The sequence below is a fragment of the Vulpes vulpes genome, chromosome 12 (assembly GCF_048418805.1).
Source record: "Vulpes vulpes isolate BD-2025 chromosome 12, VulVul3, whole genome shotgun sequence".
Taxonomy (NCBI): domain Eukaryota; kingdom Metazoa; phylum Chordata; class Mammalia; order Carnivora; family Canidae; genus Vulpes; species Vulpes vulpes.
In genome coordinates, this window is record NC_132791.1 from 137553350 (window position 1) to 137577500 (window position 24151).

At 39.9% G+C, this 24151-nt stretch overlaps 1 protein-coding gene across 6 annotated transcripts in view; it reads left to right on the forward strand.

The window, feature by feature from the left end:
• MAP2K4 (mitogen-activated protein kinase kinase 4) overlaps nucleotides 1–24151 on the forward strand; it is a 132122-nt gene that overhangs the window by 61812 nt on the left and 46159 nt on the right. For 4 of the 6 annotated variants that reach the window (XM_072730373.1, XM_072730371.1, XM_072730375.1 and 1 more), the window contains 2 exons: nucleotides 5281–5455; nucleotides 19594–19713. In XM_072730373.1, the coding sequence (XP_072586474.1) occupies nucleotides 5281–5455; nucleotides 19594–19713 (295 nt within the window). Of the gene's footprint in view, nucleotides 1–5280; nucleotides 5456–15834; nucleotides 18510–19593; nucleotides 19714–24151 lie in introns of those variants that run through there. The other 2 variants (XM_072730376.1, XM_072730374.1) reach the window with 2 other exon arrangements.

The following is a 24151-nucleotide window of genomic DNA, read 5'->3' on the forward strand; positions in this document are numbered from 1 at the left end:
GGGTGGGGGGTGAGGGAACATAATGTATTCCACAGCAGTGGGGAATATAGTATTTAGATGGATATATTTCTGCCCCAGCAAAGGAAGATCTTAGCAAGGAGCAGAGGACGAGAGTGTTGGGTGACAGCTGGCAGTGATTGCCAGAGGGGCTGCTGACTCATTTCCCTGAGTGGATCATCAGGCCCTTGAAGTTAGAATCCTATGGAGCATTCGTTGAATACAGCTAGGGATACTCTGTATAAAATTATCCATAGAGAACTGGGAAAATGAGAGATTTAGAAGTTATTGCTGAGAAAACACAGTCCCTCTTCTGAAGAAAGTGATATCCCAATGAGAAGTTAGGAGACCTTTTTTATCCTAAAGAGTATAGCTACAGGCAGTTTTACATTGCTGCTTTTTACTTTTCTCCAGCCTTCTACATGAGTGTGTTTTCTACTGTTCATATATTTTTTTTCTCTAGAGAGAAAACTACTCAGTTTAGGACAGAACTTGTATCTTAGGACAGAATTTGCCATCAGCAGACTGCATGATCTCCTCATTGCCCTTGAGACTCTTGGTGAACTTTTTCTAGAAGTGGCATAAGCCAGGACTTTGAAGCTACAGGTATAACTCAGGTCACCAAAAATATTTGTCTTTTGTACTTCTGTGCACTTCTGCAAGGGGTCTAAAGGGAGTTATAGGTTATAGGGTCAGTTGCAAAGCTCTGAAATTCTTGGTGCCTGGAAGCACCTGGAAGTGTTTAGGTCACATGGAAATCGTTTTATTCTCTCTGAGCCCTAGGAATTGCATGATTGCATTTCATTTTCTCTATCCAATGCTTTGTTAAATTTTTTGAAACTTGGGTTTTGGTTATATGGAGGTCTGGTAAAAAAGGAAGAAGCCTCCTTTCAATTTGAATTTGGCGCCAATTGAGAGATGCAGGAGCCAGACATAGGGAGGTTATAAGATTTATTGTACTCTTTTTTTCTTTTTCAAAGAATTTATTTATTTATTTTAGAGAGAGAATGAGCTCATGTACACGGCAGGGGGTGCGGGGGGTTGGTGGAGAGGCAGAGAACGAAGAGGGAGAGAATGCCAAGCAACTCCCCACGTGAGGTGGAACCCAAGGCAGGGCTCGATCCCATGACTTGGGGACATGACCTGAGCCTGAGCTGAAACCTAGAGTCAGATGCCTAACTGACTGAGCCACTCAGGCACCCCCAGATTTATCATATTCTTGATAAAATTGGAAATATAGCTCTGCATTTGAGGCCAGAATAGTTTGCTAATTCCTCTTGGCCTCACATAATTAGGCTTATCCATCCCTTTAGTGGCAACGTCTTACAAGGCATGGTGGAGGCACAGCCAGAGCATATGTATGCTCTCTATAGGAAGGCTGTCTTCAAAAGACAGGAATTGAACCAAGTGTGTGTTCAGTTTCTTCTCACATATTTGCTGGTGAGTCAGTAAGGGCTCAGATGAGAGACCCGATCTCTCTCCATGGAAAGATGAAGCATGGAGCGGGGGAAAGTGTTTCCTTAAACAATTGAGAGAGGTAAGCCCCAAAATCTTTCTTTCTTTTCTTTTTTTTTTTTTTTCCAATCATTCAGGCGGCATCCCTTTACAGAGCCAGGGAATAGAGTCTTTAGAAGAGGAACGTGAGCATACTACCCACAGGGGACATGGACCCAACCTATTTATGTTAATTAGTGAATATGGTAGTAAGATGCAGCATGTCCAAGTATTGATTCTCCAAATTTGATTTCAGTCAGTTAACTAAGTCTATTGTGGTTTTTTGTTTTTGTTTTTTTTTAGGTTTTAATCCTTTGTGTTGGTGTTTGTAGATTTCACCAAAGTTTATTATTGCCACTAAAGTTCTACTTACCTTTATACAGGAGAAAACATTTTAATTGTGACATCAGTCTATCTGAACAGCTTCCCTGGTAATGTCTATCCCCAAATGCTACTGTTGGAAATACTGTGTCCAGGAGAGGTGCCCTTTCAATCAGATTTGTGATCTGTAAGGCATTAAAAAGTCTAAATGTATAGCTAACTTTTTAACTGGGATGTATATAATTTGATAGTCTAATTACAAGTCCTATTACAACAGAGACTTGTTTTCATATTAAAGACCTCTAAATCTAGAGTAGAATGTTACTGATTTTCATAGGGACTTTTCTGTGTACATGATTAGATACGGGTCTGGGGATTGTGCTCCTATATGAGATTTAGGTGAATTTGAGACTTGAAACCTCAGTCCCTTGCTTGTTTCTTGAATGGAGAGATGTCTGAGTTAAGAATTGCTCATGTGGAACACTTAACATACATTTTAGAGGGATGAATGTAAGAGTAAATAAAAGGTCGTAGGCTGAACTTAATTACTGATGAGACAGAGGCATTGGGGCTGATTTACAGGTTGGTGGAGTTGTGCTGAACTAATTTCAGGTAATTACTAATTTTCAGGTAAGAAAGTAATAACGAAGTGACTGGGAATCTTTGACCTTGTTGAGTAGAAGTAGCACTTAAACTCTGTTTGACACACTTGGCCCAAGCTAAAAAACTGTGGTCAAGGTTCTGGGCACTTGCTGCAGTTGCCTCAGTGATTGACTGCTCTAGTGTAATGGTAGAGGGTCAGCTCAGGCTTTTGGTGTGGTCACCACAGCGCTGCATCTCTGTCCAGTCCTTCTTTGGAAGCCATCAGGGTTGGATCATTAAAACAATAACTGAAATTGGATTCAGTTTCATAGGAAAGATTACCAGCCTGGTGTGAGTGGGGACTCCGTGAATAAGCCTTCATAGCATATTTTTCTGTGGTTTCCACAACTTTTTCTGTTAAATGAGAAGATGGACTCTGGGTAATAGCCACATTCTGCTGTTCATCTTTTGTTTTAGCAGCTTTATTGTGATATAATTCATGTACCATACAATTTACCCCTGTACTGTATAGTTCATTTGCTTTTTCTATATTCAGAGTTATGAGTCTGTCATCTTACTCAGGTTTTGAACATTTACATTAGACCAGGAAGATAACTCACATCCTTTTGCTGTCTACTCACTTTCAAAAAAAAAAAAAAAAAAAAGAACCTCATCCAAAAACTGCACAGCAAGCTATAGTAAGCTAAATGATTAGACAAGATATTCCATAATTCTAAAAATTGATCTCATGGTATAGACAATATTTTAACTGTTGTTATTCCGTGGTTTATGTAGTAGTGAAATACTTCATTTCTCAGGAATGCTAGCAGCAAATGCTATCTAACTCAGTATATCCATGAGAGTGACATCCTTTGTCATATTCTATTGGTTAGAAGCAAGTTGCAGGTCCCATCCACACTCAGGGAAAAGAGCCTCCACAGAGATGTGAATCCTGGGAAAGTGCAGCTCATGGGGATCATCTTAGAACCTGTCTGCTACGTGCTGTAAATTCGTGAATAATGTAAAAATGTTGCTTCCGATTTGCACATAATTTTAACTAACTTTTTTTCAGCTACCTTCAGCAATTGACTGGTGCTACATGTTTCACCAGTGATTAAGCTGAGCCATAGAGATAATGTTTACTTGCCAGCAATCATAGAACAATAATTATTGCAAATGAGCTCCTTTGTGTTAAACTGTTTCTACATCATGAAAAAGATTACTAAGAAAACTAGTTACTGGACTCGACTGGTGAAAGTATGTTATAAATAGGAAAGAACTTGTGTGAAAAAAAGCTGATATTATGGCTTATGGTCTGGGACTCTGGCATTTGGAATGCTGGTTCATTATGTGATTATTTAGATAAAGTTTATTAGTCTTTGAGCTATAACCTTGAATCATGGTTATTATTAATACTGGTATATACCGTAATTGTGGGGAAATGATTTTAAAATTCTGCATATTTTGAGAACCTTAAGAGTAGCTACAAAAAGCAATTCTACCTACCTGAAAAAACATTTCTAAATTTTGGGAGAAGAAAAATAAAATACCCAAGCATTTAAAATTTTCTTGCTTACCAGATCAGATTTTAAAGAGAGTCCAACCACTTAATACGAAACTGACAAAATGTAGATGATCTTCAGTGGAATCTTTTTCTTTATGTATTTTGTACTCTAGTCTTATACAGTTCTTTCCTACACATTGGTGTCTGGGGGTAGGGCCAGGAAGAGAAAGAGAAAAGAGATTGTCTTTACATTCTTCACTGGATTTGCTTTTTTCTTTCTTTTTTTTTTTCTTTTAAAACATAGCGTAGTTACAAGTTAATACTTTGATCTCCAGGTTGGAGTTTTGGAGATTTTTTTTTATTTTTTTATTTTTTTAAGACTTACTGTCTTCTTTTTTTTTTTTTTAAGATTTTATTTATTTAGTCATGAGAGATATACAGAGAGAGAGAGGCAGAGACACAGGCAGAGGGATAAGCAGGCTCCATGCAGGGAGGCCGACATGGGACTCGATCCCAGGTCTCTAGGATCAGGCCCTGGGCTGAAGGCGGCGCTAAACTGCTGAGCCACCCAGGCTGCCCAGAGATGTTTTTTTTTTTAATTTAATGAAAATCTGTATCGAGATTTCTGTCCACGAATCATTTGTTTTTCACCTCATTGCTGTATCTAGGCTGAAAGATTCAGATTTGAATAGTACATGATAGTTTTTCTCTTAAAGCCAGCTGGCTATTCATCTAATTGTCCCTTTGCTTCAGCGTGGCATTATCAGGAACAGGGCAGCATGGTAAGGTGCCAGTTCTCAAACTTTACTAAAATCATCACCCAGAATCTTTAAAACTACTGTTTTTTGACTCCTGTCCCCCAATACTCTGATTTAATTGCCATGAGATGATACCTGGGCATCTGGATTTTAAGAATCTCACCAGGTAATTCTGACGTGCAGCAAAGTTCAGGAGCAGCTGTACTAAGGATTGAAGACTGAGAGAGTCATTCATGTTGGGCCAGGTAGGATAGAACTTTTTGGACGTGAGGTTTGTAGCTCCTGGGACTTTGCACTTGATAATGGAGTTTTACAGAGTTTGAAAAAGATCTTGTATTTGGCAATGAAAACTTATCTATGGAATCACTTTTTTTAATGACTGGAAACTTGGTTTTCTGAATCTCATTAAAGCTATATTTATTGCCTTCCTAAATTTAGGCTTTTCTTAGTTCAGAGTGTAAAGAACCAAGACGACGTAAACAAACCCCCCAAACCTCGAGGTCAGACTGTGTTAGCAACTTGAAAAAGACATTTTCTCACGCATTCATCAGTGCTAGCTGTAAGAAAAAAAAAAGTCAAAACCTATTTAAAATGTGGAAAAATTGCTTCCCGATATTTTAACAGAGAGAGACTGAGAACACACAGCATTGAATCATCAGGAAAGCTGAAGATCTCCCCTGAGCAGCACTGGGATTTCACTGCGGAAGACTTGAAAGACCTTGGAGAAATTGGACGAGGAGCTTATGGTTCTGTCAACAAAATGGTCCACAAACCAAGTGGGCAAATAATGGCGGTGAAAGTAGGTGATGCCCATCATTCTTTCTGGTGCTTTCATCCACTGGGGGCAGTTTCTTGGTGCAGTGGTACCCCTGCCGTTCTGTTTTTGCTTGTGTGGTACATACGGGTGTCTGTAAAACTGTCTCTCCAACCCCCCTGAGGGTGTTTCGTACCGAGGTTGTCTTGTTGGTGGCACGTCCTCTATCGCCTTGGAAACACAAGTGTCCGAAGCGCGCATGTTGGCCGCACGTCCGGCATGATGCTTTAACGTGTTTTACACTTCAGGCCCTGCCGCTGCCCAGGTGAGTTCGGGCTGGGCGGCTGCAGCCCTGGGATCAGGGTAGTGCTGCGCCGAGCCAGGCGGGGAGCTGGAAGAAGAGGCAGCACACTGGGTTGGGCAGGGTGCGGGGCTAGGGCTAACAGCAGTCTTACTGAGGGTTTCTTGGAAACCACACACATGCTGTTGCCACTAACCTCAACCTTACTCGGTCCTGACCGGCTCGGCTCCTGTTGCTTTAGTTCATCTCCGCTCAGTACTGCCCTGTTCCCTGGTTTGAACGCTGTATAGAAATGCCTCCCTCGTGACAATGTTGTCGCCTTCTGTCCTTGCTGTGAGTGCCGTGCGTGCCACTTAATATGTTCATAAAAAAAGAAAGAAAGAAAGAAAGAAAGAAAGAAAGAAAGAAAGAAAGAAAGATCGAGAATGGCCAGAAATGGAGATGGGCCTATAGACTGTACCTGGCAGGCTGATGTTGGTGCCTGTTACAAACTAATGATTTATGTCCGATGCCCATGGGGGCCATGTGGTTGTAATGTGTTCATCTGTGTGTTTAGATGTTGAACAGATGTTTTCTGCATGTACGACGGCACAGGAAAATTGACAGCATTGGGGGTGCCAGTGTAAGAAAGATAAAGGGTGAATGAGATGTGGCCATTCCCTTATCCAAATTGAAATTCTCAGGGTAAATTAGTCATGCCTTAGTTTACCCAATTGAGAACAGGTCTGTGGACCATCAGAGCTAATCATCTCCCCATCAGTGCCCTATTTGGAGAGTTTGTCAAATGGCCTGATAGAGGAGCCTTAGTATCATAACTGACTTTTGGGAGCAGATTTGTATCACATTAATATGAAATGCTATCTGTATTGAAGTTTATCCTGTGCAAAATGTTACTCTGACCATATTTGCTTCCTTCATTGTTGAGCATTTCTGTTTGTTGGGGCATATGAACCTAATGAGAAATGAATGGTGGGTAAAAATTTTATGTTTCTCTTTATGGGTTCTTAACCTTGTGGTTGGTCATAGTTCTTCTGCAATATGCTGATACCAATAGCCTTTTTTCATAGGATGATGCATTCATACATAAGATTTTGCATATACCTGGTGGATCTCTAAAGCAGCACAGGCTAAGACCTCTGCTTTGGATTGTCTGTTGAAATAAAACAGTGTTTTTCTTGGAATGTGAAATGATTCCTCCATTTTTATTTTGTGCCAGTGCAGTGTAAGTGGAAAGTCACTTTATTGAGATTTTTTTGGATGAGGATTGCTTTGCTCTAATGTACTATCGGTGCAATATCTGCCTTTACTTGGCTAGGTCTTTTTTTTTTTTTTTTTAATTTTTATTTATGATAGTCACAGAGAGAGAGAGAGAGAGAGAGAGAGGCAGAGACACAGGCAGAGGGAGAAGCAGGCTCCATGCACCAGGAGCCCGATGTGGGATTGGATCCTGGGTCTCCAGGATTGCGCCCTGGGCCAAAGGCAGGCGCCAAACCGCTGCGCCACCCTGGGATCCCTACTTGGCTAGGTCTTAAGGGAGAGGTGGCATATATAACTAAACTTCTAAACTTTCTTCCAGATACTAGGGAAATAACTTTTAAATAATTACATCTTAGTTTTTTCAGTCTGTGCTTGACTATGTTGATCAACATCATAATCTGTTTTAGTCATCTGGGATAGACTTGAGCTGTGGTCAGTAGGGTTTCAGGTAAAGAAAGAAGGTACTTCATTGTGATTTGAAAAAAGTGTTTCTTAATTTGATAACGTTTGGAACGGTGTGATGCTGACTCAAAATTTGAATGAACTTAAGAGTGAATAATAGGAAATTATTGTCTGCCACTTATAATTTGACCTTATTTTGAGAGTCCTGTCGGAATGCCTTCAAAGAGCCCAGCTCTTCAGAAGTACTTCTGAGGTGGTCATGGGACCTATGGATTGGTAGCTGTCACACCTGTGCCTGCCAGTTGATACTGTCTACTTTTAACACCTTGAATTTTTTTTTTTTAATAAATTTGTAACAAGTATTCCAAATCTTTTTTTTTTTTTAAGATTTTATTTATTTATTCATGAGAGACACAGAGAGAGGCAGAGACATAGAGAGAGAAGCAGGCTCCATGCAGGGAGCCCGATGTGGGACTCAATCCTGCGACTCCAGGATTGCGACTCCAGGATTGCGTCTTGGGCTGAAGGCAGTCACTCAACCGCTGAACCACCAGGTGTCCCTGTCACCTTGACTTCTTGAGTCAGCATCTTAGTTTAGCGCAGGGAGGGTAATGATAGCATTGGATTCCAATGACAAGTATTCAAGTATCCATGACATCATGTAATACTTGAAGAGGGTTTTTTCCTTAAACACATTAAAGTTCTCTTTTTTTAAAGATTTTATTTATTCATGAGAGACACACACACACACAGAAAGGCAGAGACACTGGCAGAGGGAGAACCAGGTTCCCTGCGGGGAGCCTGATGTGGGATCGATCCCCAGACCTTGGGATCATGACCTGAGCCAAAGGCAGACAGACACTCAACCAGTGAGCCACCCAGGCATCCTGACATTAAAGTTTGATACCAATTTGGTGACTCATAAATGCCATCCACTACGATTTTTAAATGCGTATCTTGATCTCTCTGAAAAAGCTTAGCCTTTTGTCACACTCTAGAGTTTGTTCTTTTGTCATGTAGGCACACAGACCAGATTGATAAGTACACACACACAGAGTCAGTGTGTGATTAAGGAGTTCGATTTGACATTTTCCATGTAGACAGCTTGATGACTAAGCACTCGCCGTGTCTAGCTTTGAGACAAGGCCTATAGAGATTTAATAGTGGGAGACTGGTTCATGCTCTTGTGAGTTTTCCAATTGTTGTTGGTAAACTGAGAAATGCACTTGAAGTGTACCTCTATATAGTGTTTTATAATGTGCACTTTAACGTCAAGGATTACTGTATTAGATATTAAGCTTACCTTGGAAATAAATTACCCTTAAGATTTACTTTCATTATCTACAAAACTGAACTGCAGTATCAGCCTGATTTTTATTATTATTATTCCTCCTCATTTTTAGTTTTGAGGGAGCCCTTCCCCAAATTTATTTTGCCACACATGAGAAATGGCTTAGAAAGATGATTTGTTAGTTACCAGAAACAATGATCTCTAAGACATATTTAAAAATCAGGATGTAATAAATCAGATTCAGCCAGATAACACACAGCATATGTAAGATCTCATGACCTTTGGCCCGAGGACAGTTCTTCAAGCTGCCAGTGAGGTTCTCTGCATTAGGACCCAAGATGTGGGAAATTCTGACCTTTTGGTTCACCCACCTGGGGAAACAGGTCTGACTCTTCTGTGAGTGGGAGTGTTATGACTGGCTTGTCTAAGGGCTTGAAGGACTGAGTCACAGGGCTGCCGAGGACAAAACCATTCCTGCCATAGGATTTTCTAAAACTGCAGTAAGGATGACCTTTGACTCTGGTTGGGTATGTCAGGCTTCGATCAGCATCCCATGCCAATAACATTTATTTAATGTCCCATTTTGTATGATGGTAGAATAACCACCGAATGAAAAAATTTAGACATGAACAGTCCCTATCCTCTAAGAGTAAAATAGGTGTCTGGTTTGCGCCCTGCCAGGGTTTATTATAATAAGCAGAGGCCTAACATTCACACCAAATGTTTGAAGAAGGTGTCAGGATTAGATTTCTGGGCTAGGGTCAGAGAAATTTAGGATCTGGAAGTAACGTCCGGTGAAGTCAGGTCCACAGATGATCACAATTGGCATGTCAGGGCAAGTCCAGGGACACAGGAGAAAAGCATTAGAAAGAGTGGCTCCAGGCCACAGTCCAGGCCCTTGGGCTGGAATGGAACGATATGATGGACACAGGTTGCTAACAGAGGGAGGAATGACTCTGAGCCTTCAAGACTTGACAGCGTATTCTCCGCCTGACCCTGCCTGTGGCATAAATCCTGCCTCCATGCTAGACTCCCAGCTTCCCTGTCGTTTCCTCAAAGACCGTGTCTACTGACTCTTGAAGATATGCATGTGTCTGTCTGTAGGCTTGTAGGCAGGGGAGAGTAGAAAAGAATGCAGGATCCCTGGGTGGCTCAGCGGTTTAGCGCCTGCCTTTGGCCCAGGGTGCGATCCTGGAGTCCTGGGATCGAGTCCCGCATCGGGCTCCCTGCATGGACCCTGCTTCTCCCTCCTCCTGTGTGTCTGCCTCTCTCTCTCTTTCTCTCTCTCTCTCTCTCTCTGTGTGTGTCTATAATAAATAAATAAATAAATAAATAAATAAATAAATAAATAAATCTTTAAAAAAAAAAAGAAAAGAATGCAGATGAGAGGGAATAGAAGGGAATGAAATGGATGCCCCTACAGATGGAAGGCAGTGGGATTGATATTTAGAGGGGTGGCCCTGGATTGAAGCTGTCATATCACGGGGGAGTGGAACTGATGTTGGGCAGGTGAGTGGGGATGGGCAGGTGTCACATTGAGGTTGTCACAATTGATATTTACAGATGAGCTTTCAGTCTTCTACTTGAGAAGTCATGTGTGATAATCAAAGAGACAGCCTAGGTGCTTTGGTCAGCCTGGTTAGCAGGGTGAAGGGTTTTAGGTGATTTCCCTTTCTTGGTGATGAGCCTAATTGGTCTTATTACTTCAACCCTCAAGGGTTTTTCTCTACTCTTCTAACTTTCCTGTTGTGTTGATTTGAGGGCTCCTGATCCATCCTGGGCTGGTAACCTGATTTTGATTCCTGCAATCCTGCCTCTCCTTGGTATTTGGATTTTGCCTACCGTGTCCTTGATCTGCAGTTGAGACTTAGGTTAATCCTCCTGCCCCGAGGGGAAGTATCCAAGCCCTCCACCCACCCATACCAGCAGCCCCTAACTCAGCCCTTGCCTGAGCAGTGTGGGGGGCTTCCATCTTGAGGCAGACAGTGCTGCAAGTATAGGAACGCAGGGGTCGGCAAAGGACAGCTTGCTCATTTTCACTGCCACTGCAGACACCTTGCCATTTCTACCAGAAGTTCCATGACTGAATGATTTTGGTGGGAACTGTGAGCCTTATTGGACGAGGTTCATTTGAGTCCTTAAAACTGGTCTTGCACATTGTTCTGAAAACACTGGAAAGATAGTTGACAGGAGTGGCCTTAAGTTTGAAAAGCTCCTTTCTCATGGTACAGAGTGCATTGTTAGGCAATCTTGTTGGGTTTTGAAAGGCTACAGCGCTCATGTTTGATATTCCAGATCACTTGTGGGACACAGAAGTCATGGCTGTCTGGTTTTGAATTGAGACTGGATTCCAACACCTTCCGCTCCGATTTAATTGGCTAGACCATGTGGCTTCATTAAGAAATCCGTAGTTGGCTGAGCCATATTATTGTATGCTTCCTAAAGTCACCTGAATGTTGTGGTGTTGCAGATGAAAAGTCTAAGTGGATGCTTCCAGGACTGGGCAGAGCCAAAGAATGTGGCAGAGCTGTCCTCCCGTCAGCCTTGGTTTTGAAGTCAGGTCCCTTGTTTATAGTTGGAACTCCTCTATATGTGTGGGGTTTTTTTGTTTTTTGTTTTTGTTTTTTTTTCTCCTGTTTTCACACTGAAGACTCTTTCTGTTAATGAAATTGTATGTAGACCCTAATAAATAATATAGACAAAATAGTACTATTTTGGTTGGTGTAAGGGATAGGAGATGGGAACCTTGCCTGCTTATAGGACATGAACTCTAAGAAGAGCTTTGGGATCTATACCTCAGCCTATCTAGTAGTAATTTGGAGAAAAACCTTATCACGCCTCACTCTAAATGAGGATCATCTGACCCTATATTTTATATGATTTTTGTTGTTGTCTTCCCGCCATGCCTCCAAAATTGGTTATACATCAGATTTCTTCTCATATCTCACTTTAGTGTCATGAGTACTGATCTGTCGTTTATGATCTTTAGGCCCTTGCAGAATGTTAGTGCTAAGATTGTGCCCTTTGTATATGGATGATGTAATTAGTAAAGAGGAAGATGATGATACCATCCTTAATCAAGACATATCAAGCTTGTCCCATTAACTTTGCCCTCAGGCAGCTCTGCCCATGATGTAATAAATACGCCATATGTTTTGGGACTGATTTCCCAAACTTTCTGATGATGCATAACAGAGCCTATGCAGAAGGTATTAAATAGGCCTCAGTATCCTCAGTGAGGAGAATAAGAGGTACTTCTGTTAATTAATTTGATTAAGATACAATTGAGAATTCATTAAATTGATTCTAAAGACCTGCATGATTTTGCAATTAAGAATCAGTATTCTTTCTTCCTGCCTTAGTGGAAACATGTCTTCATAATTTAAAACAATTGATTTAACAGACACTATTGATTTGCTACTCTTTGACATGAAAACTGGTTTTGCATCTGTGATCAGCATTCCAAATACTTGGCTTTTTAAACTGTTTCAGCTAATGTTGCTATCTGCTTTGACCTCATTAGTGATGGCATTGTGAGACAGAAACAGTGAGCATTTTTGTATGTGATCTGTCTAGAAGACTAGCAGCTAAGGATGAACCTGTGTAGCAGGGATGAGTCTTGCTGCATCTGTGGGATAGAGAATCTTTGTTTTGAACTTAGGAACATAAGAATGCCTGAGATTTCCTGCATCCCAGAGGAAGGCGATAATAGCATACTGATGTGCTGCAGTGGTTTCTGGGGTTTTCCAGCTTTGTATTAGAACTGACTTCTGCACATTTCTTCTGGGAAAGCAGCATATTTGTGAGGATCCAACTGGGGGGCACTTGGGGATCTGAGTGTGATCCTTGCTCTCCTATGCCCCACATCACTGATTTAGGTTGGCCTGAAGTCAGCTATTGATTGACAGTGGACTCCCCTTCATCTTTTATTCACAGATACTAACCTTAGGAGGGTTCTTTAGCAAGGAATCCTTAATGAACAGGTGTACTTCTGGCATAACAGTATTGGGTTTGTAGAGTCCAGGAACAGGGCACATTTTCAAAATATCACTCTCACAACTGTATCAGTTAAGATAATCCTTGTTCTTGTCATCTTTTGATTTTTTTTTTTTTTAAGATTTATTTTAAGGGGGGAGGGACAAAGAGGGAGTGAAAGAGAATCTCAAACAGACTGCCTGCTGAGCGTGGAGCCTGCTATGGGGCTTGATCCCAGGACCTTGAGACCATGACCTGAGCCAAAAATCAAGAATCAGATGCTTAACCAACTGAGCCACCCAGATGCCCCTCCTCTTTTGATTTTAAATGAAATAGTTCCTGTGGAGAAGAGTTCCACCCTCATGATCTGTTTGCTCATGTACTAGTTCTAGGATTTCTGCATGGATGATATTTATCAATGTCCACTTGGTACAAAAGGTCAACACAGGGAGCTTTTGGTTTCATTCTTGTCCTGGGAGTGGTTGTTCTAGCCATCATATCACTCTGGCAAGACATTTGGCAATTACTTGAAACACGGAATCCTAATGTTTTAGAAACTTTCGATGCTGATGGGTGCTTATGGGTAGGAATGAGCCACAATCAGGGAGATGAGTTTTAGCCACCTGCCAGTAATGCAGATCCCCCACAGTATTGTTGAAGAGTTTATACCTTCTGGGGCTCCCGTGTAGGTTGGTGGCAAGTTGAGAGTGACACTTTGCCATTAGAAGGGCCAAAATACTAATAGCTGGCATCATTTTATCTGATGTCACATTGTCTTAATAAGTTCCTAGATAATCTTCAAAGGTATCCACAGATTTCCTGTATGGTCATTGAACCCATCAGCTTGCTCAGTCTTGTATCCATGCCCTAATTTCTCACTGGCAAACTCACTTCTCTTCACTTTGAGTAGTTGTACCTTATTCCTAATGTACCCTAAGTAGCTGAAGATGAGCATGTGCAGCAGGGGTATGAGTCTCCAACCTTGCTCTTGTGACCTTGTTCTACTGCCCTCTGGACCCTCAGCTAAGTCCGTCACAAACCTGATGTGAATTTTCAAGAATTTAGAGACCTTCTTACCTGCTGGGACTAGAGATCATGCCCTACCACATCAGTTACCCTATTTCTTCTGTTTCCCCACATCTCATCCTCCCAGATATTTTCTCTATTTCGAAGCAAAAGCAAAACACGAGTATCAGTTAGAACTAGTAGATATGTTGTAAGTGTCTTTGTGTTGTTGTTTTGAAGTCCACCTTTCTAAAGTTCATTCCTGGACTCTCCCCAGGTCTTGATTCCTGATCCGTTTGCAGATGACTTGTATCTTTTTTTTTGCCTGGAATGATCTGATCCTAGAACTTGCATCTGTCACACACATTGTGGAACTGCTGTTTTTAATCAGGAGCACCTATGATTTGTCATCAGTCTTGCCTTGTTCTGAGTCTTTTGAGCATCTGATGAGCTGTTTTCCCCTTCTCTGAGCAGAAATGGGATCGGGTAACCCAGAGGGCCTTCCCCACACCCACATTGTCCAAGACATAGAGCCTGTCATCTGTCTGACCTTTTCTTACATCTTGAGTTGGTAGGAAGAGGATCTCTCAGTTTTTGGTGAGAATCAGAAGGTCTCACACCAGGACCCAGGCAGACCAGACTGGGTCATTTCAAGGAACGCCCTAGTGCTTTGGTATATGCCTGGCCTCCCCAGCAACTGAGATATCTTTGAGAACTCTGACGTGGAGATGGGAGGGTTACCTCTGAGTCAGAGTGAGTGGTGAGCACCAGTAGCAGCTGGATATTTATATAACACCTAGGCAAAAAGTTCCTTGCTGACCTGCTTCTAAGGACCTACCCTGTGGGACTGTCTTATTTTGCTTCCCCTATAGCTTGTCCCTTAGCCATTGTGTTGTCAGCCTTTCTTCTTTTTCTCTGCTACATTTGAGCCATCTTGGCCTTATCTCCCAACTTCGATTGGGTCATCATGACACTTTCCTTTTATCCCTTCCCGAATGTTTCTTCTGACCCTTGAAAATCAATTTAGGAAACGAAGATAAACAGTGACGCTAATCAGTCCTGATATCTCTTAAGAGGTGAGTGGTTTCTTTGAGGGTGTACACTACCTGTTTCCATTCATCTCCTTTGCTTCTCTGCCCTTCCCACCTCCAGTCCTTAAGTGAATGTAGTTTGAATAGTTCCCACAATCCCTTTCCATTAGAAAAACAGGTCTTAATCTGCTGGAAAGTTCTTCCTACTTATGTTAGTTTTATCCCTATCCATTCATTCCTGATGAGTACCAACAAATTGTGTGGGGGAGGTTGGGTTGGCAGCGTTTGGAGATAATGTGCAAGAATCATCTTATTGTGAAGGTCCCAGTGTATTTAGAGGCCATCTGGAACTATGCCACATTTAAATAGTTGTTCACTATCAGTAAAGGAGTATTTATGCTTTAAATTTAAATTGTTAAACATTGAAGCATTCCAAATGAAGGCCAAGTATAAGCTGCCAACATTTAAATTTACCAATGATTTCCAGATGCCACGTTGTGCAGAGAGAAGGAAAGCAACCTTTCAACCACTTATTGGTATTTTGTCTGCATGATTTGGACTGTTGTTAGAGTGGACATTTTGTTTTATGCATGAGGTAGGAGAGGGCAAGAGGACAATTTCTAACTTAAATTTTTGAGCTTGTCCTATAGAATCTGTCAACTTTCTATCACTGCAGCTTAATCCATACGGAATTTCTAGTACCTGGGTTTGTGGCTGCTCCAGCCAATGGCATGAGTTGGATTGGCTGTTTTAAAAAAGTGAAGCTCTGTGGACTTCTAAATTTTTTTAATTTTTAAAAATGTTTAATGATTTTGAGAGAGAGAGCAAGTGGGATGAGGGAAGGACAGAGGGAGAGGGAGAAAGAGAATCTTAAGCAGTTTCACGTCCCACATGGAGAGCCTGCTGCGAGGCTCAATCTCATGACTCTGAAATCATGACCTGATCTGAAATCTAGAGTCAGACACTTAACCAACTGAGCCACCCAGGTGCAGCTGGATTTTTTTTATTTTTAATTGGATAAGAACTGCATAACACTAATAAAAACAGAGAACCAGGTATTCAGTTTATCCTCTGTGTCTGAAAGAGTTTTCATTGGAGTTATTTTGGCATTGCTGTTCTGTAGCTACATGCTGTTTTTATTGGCATTTACCTGCTTTTGTTTGGAGTATAAAGCAACCTTGAACACAAATTTGGACAATAATTTTTAAAATATTATTTTAGATTCAAGTATATCAATTTCTTCACTGTGGAAAACAGCTTCTAATGTGGGGTGTCAAGTCTTGTTTTGATTTTAAGTGTTTGCCCTATATTTTGTTCCAATAAAGTAAAACTTGTGATAATTTGAAAATATTATTGGAAAAGAGGTGTGGATTGATTTTGAAAAAGTATAATTTGTTTCAAGAGCATGTTATAATTGGAGCTAAGGTAATAAAATAGTGACAAATAAAAGAGCTCAATAATCCCATAATGAAAAAATTAGTGATTTTAATGAGTTCTGATATTTGGTTGAAAATGAAACTTTAAAAAGACTTAAGGTTCTTGAGATAATTTTCTTAAATATTTTGTGTGAGTTTTTCAACCCCATTCTTTATGAGAAAAAAAGTGTTTTTGAACACAAACTCAAAGTCTTATTTAGTTTTCAAGTTTATTGATATAAATAAAAGTTTTCTTTGATTCGAGACATTTATCGATACATTTGCCTTTTGAACATTCTAATTACGAGAGATTTTTATGTATAGTTGGTGTCACCTTTAGGCTTCAATTTTCCATTCTTTCTATTAAGGAAAGCATTTTTTTTTCTCTCTTTAATTTGAAGATTTAGTTGGCTTTATGAAATGATTGATGAATCAGGCAGCATCTCATCTAGCCAGGAGAAGGGAAGCTCCCAAGAACAGTTTCATAAAGGGAAGGGAAATTTGTTCTTGTTCATGTGTTCCATGTTATATGGTTATTCTCCCTTAGTATTAGAAAATCCTGGCTGTACTTATTTCCAGTGTAAAAATCTTATCCATACACATTGTTTTGTTCCATTAGAGAAACTTTCCTGGCTGTGACTTGTGCTACTAAGAATTATTTCTAGTTATTGATTATTGTTAAGTATTCTTCAGTTTGAACATTTATTGAATTAATTGAGTTAAAATAACTAATTTGAAGTAACCATTACTGTAGACATGTGCTTGTGGTTAATCCCCTTTTTGAATCCTTTAGGCCTTTTGAATTACTTTATTTTATAAGTGCTCACATATAATACATGTTGCAATATAACCCTAAAACTTCTGTATAATGAAGAGTTAGTGCTACTTGCTCAGTCCCAAACAATGCTGGTGCCTTCCCAGCAGCTTCTCTTCTACCCACTTCCTGTCCCTTGGACCAGATGCTCAGAGAGCACGAAGAGGTGTTAATCCATTGACAAGTATCCAAGAGCAGAATCAATTTCCTGGTAGACCAGTAGGTCATCTAGTGGCCCCGTGTTCTGTTTTGTACTAGTAGTGGCTTTAAAGAATAGTTTACAGATGAATAGATTTTACTGCCACATTGATGAGCTCAAAGGTTTGAGCTGTGGCAGGAATTCTCTCCATCCTGGCTCATGATAATCCGGCCCAGGATTGAGAATTAGATACCAGTCCAATACTGGGACTTCCAGTCAGGCCTCTAGTCCATATAGTAGTAGCATGTGTCTTTTCTGTAGCTACTGTAATATTTTTAGAAATTCATTCTAAAGAATTGGTTCAAGAGTCAGTTATTGATGTTAACTATTAAGGTTTTGGTGTAATACGCTTTCCAGTAGTTGAAATACAAGCATTTGTACAAATGGAAATTTAGAAAACCCTATGACCAGTTTGGGGAAACAAACTAGGAAAGAGGACATCTTTTATAATAGTGTCTTATGAGTGTGAATGTTAGTGTATTTATACTTGCCCAGCAATCCGTACAAGTGAAAATAGAAAAAAACAAAGTTTTTAAACCTTTTAATAGTGAGAATTTTTCAGTTGGTGGAAATCTTTCCCAGAGTATCATTTCCTTTTTCTTTCCCATTTGTCTCTAATTACCAGCTCTTTGTCTTTCAAATGTAGACATATAAGATTGTTAAGTTTTTCTTTAAAAAATTGCCTTCCCAGACTAGTATTTTCACAGTTATCCTTTTAAGCTTATTGTTTTAAAAACAGGAATAAATGTAATTAAAATATTTACCAAAATTATCAATGTCATGGTTTTCAACTAATAACAAATTAAAATCTCTGGACTATTTTAACTTTTTAAAAATATAGTTTTTGAGCAAACATTAGCCTGATGTTGATTTAAAAGAAAGATCATTAATCTCCAAACTATGAAAGTATATAAATGAGAGAAAGAAGGAAATTTTTCTTAACTTTAAAAGATTAGTCTTATATTGTCATTATTTTTTGTTCTTTTTATTTGTTATTTATTTCTTGTTTATCTGGTTAGTGAAATTCAGTGTAAAAGTCTTAAATCAGTGTATGCAAGACAGATGCTAATTAGTAAATTTTACTTGGTATGAAGCACTATAGCTAGCAGGCTATAAATTTCAAGTAGCAAAATTAAATGTGTTTGTATTTGGAATATATGGAATGCATTTCGTGGGGAGAGAGGAAAATGAAAGAACCTGCTTCTGTTCCTTCTGCAAGTGCTTATTGTCATGTTACATGGAATACATCTTTTGTATCTCTCTGTGCCTCTGGCTTCTCTTCTGTAAAATGGGCCCAAGAATTTAATTGCCTGCCTTCATCCCTTTCAAGAACATTGAGGACAGATACCTTGAAGTCTTTGGAAGACAAAATGCCACCTTGTGTATTTTTTGATATACTAACTTGCCTTGTAAGTATGTACTATGTGTTGTACACAGTGGCGCGGTGTGACATTGTGAACTTTTTTTTATGAGAAAAAAGTTGTTTGCATGCCTCAATGTTAAACTATAACTTCATTATTCATGTTTTATATTTTTTGAACTTGATTCTTTCCTCTCTCTCTTGTGCAGTGGGAACCGTCCCTCTGAGTGTCTCCATGCGCTCTACTGTTCCTGGGGCTGGGGGCGGGAGCAGTGGGTTGTGGGAGGTGGAGGTACTAGTTTTTTGTGTTAATCTTTTAGAAACATGCAGAGAAGTGGTACAGGTGGGTTAGGGGTAAACCCCAAGTCTGCCGTGAACAGAGAAGCGAGCCTCATCAGTTTAGAAATAGACAAAAAGCCCTCTCTCTCCTCATTTGTTGAGTTTCTTCACCATGTTCTTACTGCCCTCCATTCTGACCCCTGGGGTGGAGAGTCAGAACTTTTTATTCTTAACTATAGAAAATGTGGTGATGGGGGAGGTTCCAGCATAGGATTTGGGAGGCTGGGAATGTAGTCTGTGTGCTGTTCCTGCACTGATTCCCATTGACCTGTTCTGGACCATTTTCCATCTCTAGTGAGTGAGAATGCTGGAGGGTGGGTGGGGGGTAAGGTTGCCAGGGAGTGAGGAGAGCTGTTCTTGCATTGAATACCTAGATTCCATACAGTAAAGGTATCTGTGAAGCTGATTATTCACACAAAAACTGTTTCAAATATAGCTCGTTAGGCCTCTCTTTATATTTGCATGTGAGGGTTAATTTTCACTGCTTAGGAACTTCTGTTATATAACTGCCAACGTCATCAGCGGATGCTTGTGGTTAAAAAGCCCTGTGTCCTTTAAAGAATTCCTAAGTGCTGTTGTTGTTGTTGTTTTTTTTTTTAAAGATCCTAAGTGCTATTTTGTTTTTCTGTGATAAAAACTGTTCTCATAAAAGTCTAAGGAAGATGATAATTATTATGTCTGGTTAGTATTTAATGACATTTGCTTAGCAATTTTTCAGTCTTGTGGTAGTGGTTTTTCTTGGGTTTCTAACATTGTTTTATGTTTTTGTGACATCTTTTGTCATTCTTTTCCAGAGAATTCGGTCAACAGTGGATGAAAAAGAACAAAAACAGCTTCTTATGGATTTGGATGTAGTAATGCGGAGTAGTGATTGCCCGTACATTGTTCAGTTTTATGGTGCACTCTTCAGAGAGGTAGGAATAAACAATTTGGGGTTTTAGCTGATGAATAACTATCTCATTGGAATAAATAAGAGGATGGCAGGCTTAGATTCTGATCTTCATTAACTGCCAGACGTTAGCAATAAGCTGATCTCTGAATATTTTAGTATATAGGTGTGAGATGGCACACATTTATTTCCAGCACTGATTATTCCTTGGTTAAGGGGTGAATCTCGGGCTTTTAAAATACATATTTATGGCTGTCATTTGTGAATCCGCATATTTCCTTTCTTCACTTATTGTTTCTGTTCTTTAAGAACCTGACAAATCCACTAACTTCTGAATAACCCTTTGCCATAGGTTGAGATTTCTCTGTTTTGGCTTTGAACTCCCTCAGTGTCCCCTCTCCCCCTTTAAAAACTTATATTTATTTCTGTCATTAATTATATCTGCTTTTAATGGAAGCATTTACTCACCCTCATCAGAACCCTCAGTGCAACCCATATGGAAATTCACTAGTTACACTAGAAATTCTTCTAGCTAATCTTGTTATCTGGATTTTTGTGTAGAGACTGCATGGTCTCAGTGTCATGTGTCTTCTTTTGGCCCCTGGTTATTCTGTGTCCTGACACAGGGTATCACTTCTGCCTCTGGCTGTCAAACCCGTGTAGTCCTTCCAGTCATCTCATTGCCTGAGGCAGGGAAGGAAGGGATTTAGGGCAGGGGGGTGTGGGTGGAGCTGGAGCTGGGCCCCAATCCGACACTTACGGGTATCCTGGCCAGTCCTCACACATTTGTGATATTTACTTAGGTGAGTGGGACTTCGGCTGAATGATCCCTTACACACTTTTAATACTCTTTATAAAACACCGTTGTCATTTTGAAAGTGTTAGGATGAGCTTGTGCTAGTGGGGCTGTTATGAGCTGGTGAGAATCCCCTCCCTTCTTTTTTTCTGGGACTGGATCACAAAGCGGGGATGTACATGCCTTGGGGGTTTTGTTTTATTTCCTGACTTAAAAAATACTGCGTTGTAAGACAGGCCTGACTGTAACTTGACTAGAAATGTATGAAGTCTTAACATTGGAGAAGACCTTTGAGCTTAGTCAATTAATTCCCTACTCAGTCAGTACATCTGTTTTTATTGATTTGTTTTTCTGTGCTCTTAATAGGTGACTCTAGTAGGTGGAAGGGTCCATTGCTTTGTTGAATCAGTAATTAATCACTTAATTCTAGACTCCTCTAGTTTCTTTGTACTTCTGTCCTTGTACTTGTTATGACTCGAATATTCGTTTTTGTGACCGGGTACGCGGGATTAGTGAACTTCCTTCACCATTGCACACCAGTAGTACGTTGTGACAGTATACATCGTATGTTCAGGAACATACTCTGTCCTGAACCTAAGTGTATCATAAAGTCGTGCTGTCTGTAAGATCATGAATCTGGAACTTTTCTTTATGTTCCACAAGAGTCTTGCCATCTCCTCCTCCCTTCTCCCAAACCATTGATTTAGTCTTTATAATCACTAAATCTTCTGGCCATTTTATTCTTCAGAGCTTATGCAGAGCAGTACTTACTTAGGGATTGAACTACAGTCTGTCCCAACTGGATTCCACAGTCGGCTTTTCCAGCTCTGTCATTCTCTGCCACTTGAGGCTCCTACTGGCCCTATCTTAGCGGTATTTCAACTACATTGAGCTCAGGTACTCCAGCCTATTTCTCATGTTCATTGTTTAATCATTCCTTTAGGCAGTATTAGATGTATAACCCCAGCCTACTCAGTGTAGAAGTCTGATTTTATGAAAAGAAGGCAGAGTAAGTGACACCCAGAATTGCAAATATTGGAAACAACACAGAAAGCTTGGAGTAGTATCTGAACAGTATCTTCATTGTTTCTTCTGAGAAGCAGGGTAAAATGCAGTGTCAATATCTCAGGGAGGTTAAAGGGAGTTGAGATAATGCAGCTGTAAGCACAAACATCTGTCTACTATTCTACAGTTTTCATATGTATTCTCTTTGTAATGGTCTCAGGGCATTCGGGGGCATCATCCCCCTTCTCTCTCTCTAAATTAATTAGAGAGGAGGCTGAGGTTTGAGGACTGTTTGGATGGGAGTCACATAGTCACATAGTCCTATAGTCACATAGTCACATAAAGAAGTAGCAGAGATGGGACTTTAGGGACAAAAATCTCACTGTTCTTTCTGTTATAGAACAAGTGGTCCAGGGATGAGGAACTTTCAGCTTCATTTAAAAAAAATAATTACTTTTTCACAGGACTACAATTTTTGAGTATGATCGGATGGAGGCTGAAGATCTGCACAGTTAAGTTGTATAAAGTTGCAAAATGCCCTGACAGGTGAACATGAACTCTCTCCACCCTCCTGCAAGAAGTAATAGGTACTTTCTGTATTAAAAAAAAAAAAAAAAGTTTAGAAGCCAAAAATTCACCTTTAAAGAATGCATAGGCAGAGTGTGTTTCCTGAAGTTACAAAGGTTAAAAATATTAAACAGACTTAATAAGGGTTTAGAGAAACATTTTTCTTTTGAAATTGATCACTTAAAAGAATCTTTTTGGCAACGTGATCTTCAGTTCTAGTAATAGACACACAATTCTGGGTTTATGAAAGGAAAGACTGGAGATGAACATATGTAATCTGGACTCTCCACCTAATCACCACTATGAGGAAGACAAATGACTTTTAATTACTGTCCCTGTGAAGAACCCTCCAGGACATTTCGTTTTATCATACGTATGCCCGTAAGACATCAGTTTGTGTTTTGCTTCAGTCAGCTATCAATCAGAGAGCTCGTGAGATGATAGTTTTCTTACCCTGGCAGCTCCTCTGTAGAGATGAATCTTGCTCTTGGGTAATCACTGAGCCTCTGCAAGTTCCATAGTTTTACTCAGAGCAATGACTGAATAATATTTAATACCTAAGTTGGAAACTTGTTTTTTGCCATTGTCTCCAACCATTTATACTTCTTTCTACAATGGAGCTGAACTCAAATAAAAAGCCCAAAGTACAACTTGGATTTGATGTCGGTAAGTTATTAAGACATCTAATTGCACAGGTTTCTAAACTCATTTTCAGATTTTGAAGACAGAAAAATGAAGAGCTTTACAATATTGAACAATAAACATAACTTGTAGCCTGTAACTTGCTTAAAGGTCCACACCTTCCGTTTATCAGAACTGAAACCTAGAATCACTTTAAAAATGTCCTTTAATATATAGATTTTCAGAATTTAAAAGCACAAAAGCCCTTACTTTGAGTATCTTTGGAGGTTGGAGAAATTCTAGTGTAGGAGATACTATTCTGAGTAACTGGTGACTATAGCTAGTCATTGGGTTATGTAAAAGGCGCTGATATGAGCTGAATTTAGTGCATTCTTCCCTTTCTCTCCCTGCTACTGCTTATGTTCTTTCCTTTCCTTCCTCTTGAATAGTTTAAGCACAGACTTATTGAGGGAACATCGACATATGATAAAACGCACGTATTGAGAGGGTACAGTTCCGTATGTGTGAACTGTGCCCATGTCCTCTCTGCTCCCACTGTGCTGCTTTCTGCCTCTGTAGGTGGATGTGCATTTTTTAGAGTTTTATGTAAATGGAATAGAGCAGTATGTATGCTTTGTCTTCCTTACTCTACATAATTGTTTTTCAGTTCCTTCTGTGGTGTGTGTCAATAGTTTGTTCATTTATATTGCTGAGTAGTGGAAGTAGTATTCCATGGTGGGGATATGCTATGTACAATTGGTTCACTCCTTCTCCTGCTGAGGGACTGTTGGACTGTCTCTGGTTTTTGTCTGTTACAAATAACACTGTTGTGAGCATTTGTGTACAACTGTGTGAGTGGACATGTGCTCTCATTTCCCTTGGGTAAATAGCTGGTAGTGGAATGGCTGGATCATATGATAGGTGAATATTTAACTTTTTAAAATTATTCTCCAAAGTGGTTGTACTATTTTCAACCTTCACCAGTAATGTATGAGACTTCTCTTTCTTCCACATCTTTTCTAATACCTGGGATGGTCTTTTCAATTTTTAGCCATTGTCATTGGTGTAAACTGGAATCTCACTGTCTTTAAAAAATTTTGTTTAAGGATTTACTTATTTTAGAGAGAGGGTGCACACGTGCATGTGTGAGAATGAGTGAGGAGAGGGGCAGAGGGAGAGGAAGAGAAGCAGATTCCCACTGAGCCAGAGTCCTGCAAGGAGCTGGATCCCAGAACCCTGAAATCCTGACCTCAGCCCAAGTTAAGAGTTTGCTACTTATCTGACTGAGCCACCCAGGCACCCCTAAATTTGTTTCTTTGATGGATTGTGACGTTGAAAGCTTTTCAGGTGCTTGTTTACCAACCATATGTCTTCTCTGATGAAGTTCCTCTTCCAACTTTATTTTTTAAAAAGCTTTTTTTGTTTCTTTTTGAGTTTTGGGAGTTTTTATTTTTATTTATTTTTTTAAAAAATT